At 38.9% G+C, this 11536-nt stretch overlaps 2 protein-coding genes across 2 annotated transcripts in view; one reads left to right on the top strand and one right to left on the bottom strand.

The window, feature by feature from the left end:
- Nucleotides 1–1759, top strand: part of eppk1 (epiplakin 1) — a 15900-nt gene extending 14141 nt beyond the window's left edge. Inside the window, exon 4 of the mRNA XM_008293312.1 lies at nucleotides 4–1759. Coding sequence (XP_008291534.1) covers nucleotides 4–988 — 985 coding nt within the window. The 3' untranslated portion in view covers nucleotides 989–1759. The remainder of the gene's footprint in view (nucleotides 1–3) is intronic.
- Nucleotides 1760–2166: 407 nt separating this feature from the next.
- On the bottom strand, nucleotides 2167–11529 carry fbxl6 (F-box and leucine-rich repeat protein 6). Its single transcript, XM_008293301.1, has 10 exons — nucleotides 11451–11529; nucleotides 9867–10454; nucleotides 8714–8872; nucleotides 8068–8131; nucleotides 7507–7638; nucleotides 6709–6816; nucleotides 6510–6623; nucleotides 5055–5286; nucleotides 4575–4815; nucleotides 2167–2778 (listed from the first exon to the last, which is right to left on the bottom strand). The coding sequence occupies exons 2-10, from the start codon at nucleotides 10376–10378 to the stop codon at nucleotides 2649–2651; spliced, it is 1692 nt and encodes a 563-aa protein (XP_008291523.1). The 5' UTR covers nucleotides 10379–10454; nucleotides 11451–11529; the 3' UTR covers nucleotides 2167–2648.
- Nucleotides 11530–11536: the final 7 nt, after the last annotated feature.

The raw sequence follows: 11536 nt of genomic DNA, 5'->3' as shown, positions 1-11536 counted from the left end.
AACAACAGTTTCGCTGTGGGATCTGCTCTACTCCAAATACATCAGTGAGGAGAAGAGAAGGGAGCTTGTTCAACAGTACAAGGCTGGAACAATCACAGTAGAACGATTTTTGGAGATCATCCTGACCATCATTCAGCAGCACACAACAACAACCTCATCATCATCAGTTGTCAAATGTCCACCTCCTGTAACAACTGTGGACAGCAGCTCAACTAAAACTACCATCACTACAACCACCACAGAGACCACCAAAGTGGACAACTTCCATGGAATCAGAAAAGATGTCACTGCTACTGAGCTGCTGGAATCAAAAATCATTGATGAGAGCCTCTACAAAGACCTTACAGCTGGAAGAGTCACAGTGACAGAAGTCAGTGAAATGAACTCAGTGCGCAAGTACCTTGAAGGAACCAACAGCATTGCAGGAGTGTACCTTCAGTCCACCAAGGAGACTCTGAGTATCTATGAGGCCAAAAGCCGAAGTCTGCTGACTCCCGGTACCTCTCTGGTTCTGCTGGAGGCCCAAGCTGCCACCGGCTTTGTCATCGATCCGGTGAGGAACAAGAAGCTTTCTGTGGAGGAAGCTGTGGCTCAACGAGTGGTTGGCAGTGAGTGGAAAAACAAACTTCTGTCAGCAGAAAGAGCCGTTACAGGCTATAAAGATCCCTACACTGGAAACACAATCTCTCTGTTCCAGGCCTTGCAGAAGGACCTTATTGTGAAAGATCATGGAATTCGTCTCCTTGAAGCCCAGATTGCCACAGGAGGCATCATTGACCCAGTTCACAGTCACAGAGTTCCTGTACAGGTGGCGTACCAGAGAGGTTACTTTGATGAAGGAATGAATCAGATTTTATCTGACGCTGATGACGACACCAAGGGCTTCTTTGACCCCAACACTCAGGAGAACCTCACCTATCTCAAGTTGGTTGAGAGATGTATCACAGATCCCATCACAGGCCTTAGCCTACTCCCATTGAACAAGTGAAGTCTCTATTATTCTAATTACCTTAGTTATTTGTGCTTTTTGCTCTTAGCTAAAAAATGCTTTTTCAAGTTCTTAAAGAAATCTGTAGCGGAAAATGCACATGGTGAGCAAAAAATTAATTATTGCAAACTTTCTCTGTAAATATATGTCAATCAGTGGATATTTGGTTAAAATGTAAAGCCAAAATGCACGAGTCATTACACTGAAACACCAAACTAAAATTCAGTCATTATTTATCCCAAAATGAATGAACTGCAAATCTTTCACAAAATTTTGACTGTTAAAGAAAATTTACACAAAGGAACTGAAATGCTATCAGATGATTGAGATGCCAGATGTTTGCTGTGAAGAACACCTATACTGGTATTTTACAGTTTAAGTCAAAATATAAGTGACATAGCGCTCTCAGTCTGTTTGTTCTTACCTTATTCTGATCTTTGACAACACTCACAGTCTGAATTTGTCAAAATTGTTTTTCCTGATTTAATGTTGTTTCATGCTATTGTAGAATCTGGATTTGGTTGTTTTTACACTGTATCTGTAACTGGATTGGGTTCAGCTGAACCTGCTGTTAAGGTTTGAGGCTGGACAGATAAATGCTTTATTTTTGGGCTAATGGTCTTTCTTACTGAAATCTGTTGTTTCATAAGTAAGTCAAATGTGAATGTAGTTTAATTGGGCCCTCTTTGACCATTACTGGAACACAGTCAAGCTGATTTTTCTTTTCTTTCTCTGCCATGGAGCTTAATAAAAAATGTGAGATGAATATAATCATTTGTTCTATTTGTTTTGTTTGAATGACAGTGTTTTGGACTAATCACACTGGTGCAACACACACTGAACAACAATGTCCTGGTTAAAGAGTCCATCCATTAGCTGGGAAACTTTTAGAGCTGTTTAAACACCCATAGCACCTTCAGTTTAGCAATAAAGCAAATCAAATGTGCATGTTTGCTGTTTCTGTTAAGAATTTGAGATGGGTCGGACTACAGACCATGCTAGAAAATTTAAACTCTGACTTTTCTCTTAGAATTCTGACTTCAAAGTTTAAGAAAAATCTGGAATTGTGAAGGGAAAAAGTGGGAACTCTGAAATAAATGTGTTCAGTGGCATTAATCTTCTGCACAGGCCCCATTTGGTCATTCAGTACTCGACTACAAAGAAAGACAAAGACTCCCTTTATTGTAGTGACAAACTGAATCTTTATTTCAGATTTAAAATAATTCTTGATGAATTATTATTGTTAGTTATTTCAGTTGTTGCTGATTTTTGTAGTACAAAAAAAAAAGTAGAAAAAAAGGCAAACGTTATACCCAAAGACTTTCTAATATATACAAATTATTGTCACTGTAGCTTTGCGATCAAGATGATCTTTATAAATGCATCCAGCGAGTCGCGCTGTGTTACCAGTACTACTAGGAACTGGTGTGTTTCAAAATAACCAGAGCTTCTGAACTCATTGGGACGGTGTTATTAAACAGGTGTTCTCACGAACTGTTGTTTTCTGCTTCCAAGCAAGTGGTTGTAAATGAAGAGTCAAGTTTGAACCAAATGTACACATGTAAAACATTTACAAAAGAACCTGAGGGTACAGCACCCACATGACTTCATATCAGGACATGTACGTCCGTCTTGTGAATTTGTTGTGTGATTTTTGGAGCTACTCCAGTTTGTCCAGCAGCTGGCGAATGTCTTCTTGGCCTCGGTAAATTCTCTTCACTCCTCTCGGAAGGTAGCGGCACGATGAAAGGTTGAGGTAGTCCAGAGCGGTCATCTGTCCGACGACTGACCTGTGAAATAAAGTGTAGATGCAACGCTGAGCAGGAATAACAGATGTGGGTGTTTGGTTATTGCTTTGAAGGCTGCACTGTGAATCTAGATGAATGGGTTAGTGAGGTATGTTGCGTTACAGCAGGTAAACTGCCTCGCATTGCCATGGCAACCTGCATGTACAGTCGTCCTCAGATGTATTCATCCCTTTCCATTAAAGAAAAGGCAAAACTCACAACAGTCACTCAGATAACTGGAAACTGAAAAAAGTAATAATATATAAAAATTTGCTAAATTATAATTTAGTGAAATAAGACATTGCTTTTGAATTGTGGTTGAAAAGAATAATTTAAAAAATAAATAAATAAACTGTCTGAGCCCTTTGCTGATGAGCAGTGGTCCAGAATACCTGTCAACAGGTGCAGAAGTCTGACTGAGAGTTACAGGAAACACCTGATGGCAGTGATTGGCTCAAAGGGTTGTTCAACTAGATACTAGTTCACAGGTCCCATCATGCTGGTTTGTTTGTTTGTGTGTGTGTTTTTTTTTTTTTTAATATTTCTGTTGAACCACAATTCCAAAGTAACGTCATGATGTTCATTACATTTTTATTTATTTTTACTTTTGTCAATTTCAACTTATTTCAGCCTTTTTTTTCCTTCTTTAGTGGGAGGGTATAAATACATGTGAGGACGACTGTATTCTGTTGGCGATGCAGAAAATTCATAAATAAGTTTTAATGTTTGGTCCTAATTTGCTGTTTCACCCTGCTGGTACTGCAGCTTATAGAACACAGAAAACCGATTGGTCTGTTGGTATTTATCACAGAGAATATTCAAGCAGTAACATTCATTTTCATTTGTCCAAAAACTGACGTGATTTCCTCGTCTCCTTCATCATGGGACAGCGTCAGACCTAAATGCTGAGTATCAGGTTTAAATGAGTGAAGTTTAGCAGCTGTCATGGTAGAAATACAAAAAGCTCGCTCAAAGGGGATCCAGGGAATCCTTGGGCTTGTTGGGTTTTTATTTTTGTGGGGTCAAAACACAACTTAAAATCTCCATAAATAATAATGCCGGATGGTTTTAGTCTTAACTTTTATTTTAGTTCAGTTCCTTAATTTATAATACTGCAGAATCTTTGATTACATTGATTAGGTTGCTCTCTATAACTTATGATACTGCAGGGTTCAGCCTTATTGTCTATTATAGGCAGGTAAAGTACTATTTAATTTATTATCTGCAAAGTTTTAACTCCTAATATGTAAATTACTCCGGTACAATCACACTGAAGGGTTTGAATTTTATCTTGTTTAGTTTAATTCGTCACACCAATCATGATCTTTTTACTGGAAAGCACTTTGTTGTTGTGAATGCGCTTTATAAAAAATAGTGACTTCACCAGAATTAAGAGCTGAGAGCGCACCGAGCGGTGACATAAATATATTAACTTGCTTTCCTCTTTTGCAGTAGTAGCGTTTTGTTGCTGTCATAAAGGTTTATCTTTATAGCTCTCCGTTATAGCAACCTGTTCCTGTCTACCGAAGCAGGCAGCATGCCATCGGTCCACTTAGTGCAGATATAGACGCGTTAATGCCCCTCATAATGCCACTTAGAGTTTATAAAAAAAAATCTAGTTCACGAGAAAGTTGTTCACACATTTTCCTTGATGGAGGTTTAGTTGAGCCAGTTCACACAAAACAAGAAAGCCTGGTTCTGTCACACCTGCTTTCCAGTGCAGCCCTCTCATCTCATGCTTGCTGTCTTATGTAGTAGTTCACTGGATTATCTGGTAGAGTTAAAGCTGCACCGACTACCTGAGGGCCTGAGGAGTGATCCTGGTCCCGCTGAGGTTGAGCGAACGCAGCGTGTCCGCCTCCGTCGCCTGAGCGAGGTAGCTCATCGCCAGCTCCAAGTCGTCCTCCGGGAAGAGCTGGTTGGCGATATCGAGCTGCTGCAGCGTCTGACTCCACTTCTGGGTCACCATGTGAAGGCCCTTCTTGGGCGACAAACCAATGTGGCTGCTGAAATACTGACCCCAGAACAGACACTCGAGCTCTGAAAAATCCAAGGCAGAAAACGAAAGCAGCATTAACTAACTCGAACCATTAAAGTGCTTAAGATGTGTTCGTGTACAATCACAGTACGTATTTCTGTGGCTTTGTTTTATTTTTAGCAAATTTATAAAGCTTTTCATTATGTTCAACAAATTAGATTCCATTTTAAGTAATATTTAAGTAGCTAAATAATCAAAAATTCTGAAAACGTTGAGTATAAATCTTATGATTTATTCGTACCCAGGCAGGGTAGCAGTGCCAGACCAGACGGTGTGATCCTCGAACAGCCTCGCAGGTCGAGCACTCGCAGCCGGCTGGAGCCAAACAGAATGTCCAGCAGGTCTTTGTCGGTCATGTAGGAGTAAGATGTGGTGGCGATGCAGAGTTCCTCCAGCAGCGGGAAGCCCGCTGTTAAATCAGCGGCGTTACGCATCGTCTTGTGCAGAGGTCTGACGTTCAGCATCCGGAAAGTCTGACGGGAAAGAAGCTGAATGGGTGAATAGTCTTCACACGAAAAAATAATCAATGCATAAGTAGATGATATGTGCAAAAACATCAGTATAAGTAAATGTTTATTATATTTAGCCAGTGATAAAGCTAACATTTGTAAATGCCTTGTTTTGTTTCTACCAACACTCCAGAACCCAAAGACCAAAGATATATGTGAAGGAAAAACCTCAAATCCTCGTTGAAAAGAAGCTAAATTTTACGTGAAATTAACTGATCTAACACTTATTAAATGTTTGTCAACTAATCTTCTAATTATTTCATCTGTAAGACAAACATTAGAGCAGAAAATAATCATTAATTGGTCCAAAAAAAACATTTGTCAATTAATCTTCTAATTATTTCATCTCTATTATGTACATTAGAGCAGAATGAAACTCCAGCACCAGATAAAACATGAACTTACAATTATCAGTGCAGTTTTGTCCAATTTGTCTGCAGCAAACTGTCTGAATATTTAGCAGCTTGACTGGACGTGTACACAGATATGGACGATGTGACTTGTAGATGTTTGCAGCTAAATTATGAGTAGAAGGAATTCCACTGTCAGATATCTGAGTAATCATAACGTTAGTTTATCTTTAATTCTTTTCAATTCATATCTACATTGTTATTTTTTAGATATCTGAAGTTTGAACAAGTCAGAGAGATGTAGATAGAAAGTGTAATTACAGATACCTGGATTCTGAGTTACGTCAGAACAGGCAGCCTGCTTTCCAGACATAACGTGGCACCGCAACATTAACCGACAAGCTGTTTGATCACCGTGTCAGAGCAGCCTGAGGCCAAAATTCTAGTAAAATTCCACCACAAGCCTCTGTAGCGTGATGCTCTCGCTCTCCATGAACTCCTCGCTGACGAGTTTTTTCTACTTCACGGCATTTTCTAATAACGTTGTCCACCACTGGAGCCATCAGTACTCAAGTTAAAACTGTTCAAATGCTTTGCTGGACTGATGTCAAATGGGAAACCTCGTAGGAGCAGCACAATAATTCAGACTAATCACGAGGACGGTTGAAGCTTAATTTACAGATTTACTGTCTTTTTCACAAGTTGCAGTGTCGCTACGACTTCTTAAAACTACGATATCTGTGAGTTTAGGTTCTGAATAGTCAAACTCAGTTATTAAATGTTACAACGACCTGCTGTGTTGGCCTAAAAGTAGAAAAGAGAACACCTTTGTTTTACCTTGAGTTTCGGGCAGGATATCTGCAGAGCCTGGATGCAAACAGGAAGTTCACAGTCTTTACTGTCAAGCTTGGTGTTGACCTCCAGCAGCTCCAGATCCGGACAGCATCCCCTCTGAAATACAACAATCAGGTTCATGCGTGGACTTGACTGTGTGTTACATAGACGTTAAATAAAGACAGAGAGAGAAGCAGCTCACGGTGATCGCAGTCAGAAGTCTGTCGTTCTTCATTCCATGAGTGAACAGCATCTGCCTGATCTGGCCGCCGTGATCGTCAAGGTAGTCCAGGAGTCCTTCCACCTGAAACTGTAGCACAAACACACAAATATAACAAATTCTACAAAGATCCTGAGTGTGCTGAATGCTTTGACAGTATCTAGACATAATTTAGAGATCCTCTCCTGTCCTTTATCAGAATCAGTTTTATTGCCAAGTAGGTTTTCACATACGAAGAATCTGATGTGTGGATGCATAAAAGTAGAGGGATAACAGAATTTAAAAAGCAAACATTACAGGTCAAATCAACAGCAAGCGCAACAAGTATAAAGTATTATAAAAAATACTAAAAGTAGCAGCAGTAATGAACAATGTGCAGGCAAATTATTCACCAGATTACACAGTATGACGTCTAAAGGACCACACGAAAGAAAAGAGAGGGATCTCTAAGTATTTCTTTCAGATCCTCTTCAGATATATTTAAGACAGTCTGCTTGAAGTAATAGTTGTCGTCTGAAGTTTTTCTTCGTAAAACTTGGTTTGTAATCTGCTCTCCCTCATTTAAAAAAAAAAATCCCCAAAACTAGGAATATAGCATTATTTATTCACTCCAAATTTCTAGTGGAAAACTCTGCACACATGGCACATTGTTTTGCACGATAAAGTGTGAACAATAAGCAAAAAGACATTTACTCATGTAGGAGAACTTGAACATGGAACTAACCACCGATCTGTGCGTTACATTATCTGTGGAAGTGGAAACTGAACTGGCCTCTGTACCTCTGAATACTGCAGGTTTAGGCTGTGCAGAGAGCGGCTGTGCAGACCGAGGCTCTGGAAGGCCTTCGCTGTCACTCCCGTGCAGTAGGAGAGTTTCAGGGAGCGAAGGTGAGGGCAGAACTGTGAAACTGTCTGTTTTTGACAACAAACCAAACAGAAAAAAAAAACACTGTAAGTGCAAATATTCACTGATAAAAACAAATTTGATTCACAGGATATTTTTTAAATGTGCAGCCTGTAAATATCAAAGTCAAAATGAGAAACGCTGCAAGTCTTACTTTAAATCAATACATTTTTTTGACTGCAAGTTCTCGAAAATATCAAGAAATGCCAAATAAAGTTGCCAAAGCAGTTTATCTGCAAGCGTCAAAAAACAAAGTCTTTTTCAATTATGTGGCCAAAAAAAAACTTCATATCTCCATATCTGAGAAACAAACATGTGTCTGACATTTTGGAGAGAATTTATGAAATGATTATTTACGTAGTTGCTTGATTGATTTTCTGTTAATCTGCTAGTCACTTTCCTTTAAGAGCTCAATAAAAGTAGCGTCTGTACGTTACCTCTAATGCAAAGTCAACATTCTTTGTCCAGTGACACAAAGAGAAATCTCTGAGCTGGGAGAATCTAGAAAACAAGAAGAACTGTTTAGAATTTAATTATCAAAACGATATAAAAGTGGCAGGCCATTTTATTTCTACATGTTTATATACATGTACATTGGTTTGTGTGTGTATACAACATGTAAACATAAAAATGTAGAAATATCTGAGTGTACTGGAGCTGCAACTAACCCTGATGTTCATTGTCGAAATGAATATAATTTGTTTATTATTTTCTCGATTAATTAATTAGTTGTTTGTTCTATAAAATGTCACAAAAATGTCGATCAGTGTTTCCTAAAGCCTGAAATGGTAAATGTCTGGTTTGTCCACAAGGCAGAGACATTCAGTTCACGGAGGAGGAAAGACGCCAGAAAATATTCACATTTAAGACGCTCTAATCAAAGAATTTTCACTTTTTCTTCTTAAAAAAGTTTAACAGCAGAAAACTAACGGATTCATTTTTGCAGCTGTAAACGCATAAATGCAGAATGCTGTCACTTCAACGGACCGATGAGGCGCCGATGTTCCAGATCCTACATCTGAGAAGAGCTTTAATCCTGCAGTAACACAAACAAGCGTCCTTGTCGGAGGTAATAACACAGACCTGTGTGCTGCCAGCCAGCTTACAGTGTCCTTGATCTTGCGCTCTGTTTTGGGCAGCTGGGTCCTCCCCGGTGCGATCCAGCAGTGACCCACGGTCACTTTACGCCACAGAACCGGGCTGGAGGCGGCAGCGTTCCACAGACGACACACTCTGCCCACTCTGCACAGAAAAACAGCGCAGCACATTTATCTGTAGCTGAAACCAGCATCATGACTCTGAAGTTATGAATCACAAACAATCCTTCTTGTCTTTTAAATCCAGCTCAACTAGAACTTCAAAAAGGGCGAAATTTAGTGGATTCAGTTTCTCCTGTAGAGTGAAAACGTTTGTGTTCAGGGCTGCTGTAACTGATATTAAAGCGCCACCTTGTGGTCTGTACATGTGATGACATTCTTTACTATTATCTGAAAGTTTCAACAAAAATGAAACACGTATTTGCAGCCTCAATCATAAAGTAGCGCATGTACACAGATCCACACCTAAAATAATGACGCTTAATGAAATCTGCTTCAAGTCTTAAATAGGACGACGTCTGTCTGCAAATGTTTTGATATTTTTTAAATTATAGTTTACTTAAAATCTCCAAATTGGTTTAAATGTAATATTTTGTTATTCTCTGCTTAACAGCGGAAACAACAAACTTACATCTGAACAATAATATCAGTATAATTTGCTGTCCAGTCTGTTTTCAGGTCTGTTTTGATCCTACTGGTATTTATTACAGCTAATATTCAATCAGTAATGTTCATTTTGCTTTAATTTGGCCAAAAATTATAAACAGAATTAATATCATAATATAAATATAAGTTGCAATATTCCTTTTCCCAATAGTTTGTGCAAAATGAGGTTCAGTATTTTGTGTAACATTAAATTTTCAAGTGCAAAAATTCACTTTCATTAGTAATGTAATGTGCAATATTTCATTTTTCATGTGCAATATTTCATTTCCTCTACAATATTTCATTATCATGTGAGATATTACCTCAGTATCACTGCCAGCATTACTGTTTCTATTCTAGTTTTGTTTTAGTTTATTTGTCATACTTATGTAATTTAGTCTTTCTCTGAGTAATATTTGGCACAAGAATTTCCTACAAGATGAACTAAGATTGACCTCACTGACATCAGATCAAACATACGTACGGTATAATACCTGCACAGAAATGGTACAGCTCCTTCCTGAATGACCACCATCTGAAATATGCTGATGAGCACCTCCTCAGGCAGACTCTGGCTCCATCTCTGGTCACCTTCTGCCTGAGCCACAAACAAATCCACGTCCTCTTCTTCCTTGGTAACTGGTTTATTTTCCAGTTTCGGTTTGGCACGGACTGTCTTTTTTTTCTTAACTTGTTTGGCTTTTAACTTTCCCTTCGCTGCCTTCTTCTTCTTTTTGCCGCCCTTCTTTTTGGGCATCCAGGCCGAGCCGTCGTACTGAGAAGTGCTGCTCGATATAACGAGAAGCATATCTTCCCCTTGATGGACAGTGTAACCGAGCGGGGCAGGTCTGGAGACTCGGGCCTTTTTTGTCTTTTTTGCTTTTGTGTCTCTGGTCCTTTTTAAAGATGCCTTCTTTGGCTTTGGTCCATCTGCTCCCTGACCCGATGGTGCACTGTCCTCTTTCCTGTCGCTCTGGGCTGAAGCTTCTGCTTCAGAGGCATCCATTGTTGCTGCTATGTTGTCTTTACTACGATATTAGGTCCAAGGGAATCACACACCAGCATGGCACGATCATTAGCATCTGAAAAGACAGTCAGAGTCTGTGTGAGTGATGTAAATATACATGGTGATAGAGGGGAAGTAAACACAAGAGAATATAACATGGCATCGCAAAACTTGTTCCTTCCCCAGAATTATAACTTTATTAAAATGTTAGGTAATTAAGGGTGTCATAAAGTGTCTATAAATACAGACTTTTGTGTGTGTTAACTATAGATTGTACACAAAAGCACAGATTTCTCAGCAAGTCAGAGCTACACAAATTAGGTACAATATCAGCTGTACATTCTGTAGCAAGAATCCTGCACCAACAAGTCAAATATCTGCAAATAACTACTCATTTTAAGGTTGCAAATTAGTGGTTTGATTGTTTTTTAAAAAACAAAATTGTGAATAATTTATTCACTTGTGTAAAGAGTCTTGTTTTGACTGTATGACTTTTTTTTCTATTTTATGCTGCACCAGTTAAATTCGTAGTAAGAGTACTAAAAACAGGTAATTCTGCTTCGACAATGTTTTTCGAATGCATCTGTAGTTCTCAGATTTTAGTTATGTAAGGATCTGTGTGCTATCAATACTAATTTTGCTGGAAAAACCTCATCCGTGGTTTGAAAGTCCAGTCTGAGAGAAAAAACTAAATCGTTTTATGTTTACTATCAGTAAGCTGCGTGCGCATCCTCGATTGTTTGTAAACGGAAGAGCACACAGTCACACTTATCCAGCATTATTACCTGACCTGCAAATTTCTTGTAACTGATAAAATAGACTACACAATCATCAGTGCGCACGATAAAATAACGTTTCATTACAGATTAAGCGTTTAGCCTTCAAACATCAACAATTAACGTTACCTGCTGCTCGGTAAACTAAGCTAACGTTACCTTACAGTTAACTAAGCTAATTCACAAGCCGCCATGCAGCGTAGCGTAACAGAACACATTATTTAAGATATTATATCAACAGTATTATTGACAAAAATGATTGCTAGTATTTTAAAATGCTGTTTTTTTCACTTTACCTGCAGCTACTTCATGAATAACACGGGTAGCTCCATCCTGTAGCGGCAGACCCACAATGCACTTCGCGTCTCCACGGTGATTGGCT

This window comes from Stegastes partitus, unplaced genomic scaffold (genome assembly GCF_000690725.1).
Source record: "Stegastes partitus isolate 25-593 unplaced genomic scaffold, Stegastes_partitus-1.0.2 Scaffold872, whole genome shotgun sequence".
Classification (NCBI taxonomy): domain Eukaryota; kingdom Metazoa; phylum Chordata; class Actinopteri; family Pomacentridae; genus Stegastes; species Stegastes partitus.
This window is presented reverse-complemented; position numbering and strand designations above follow the sequence as displayed.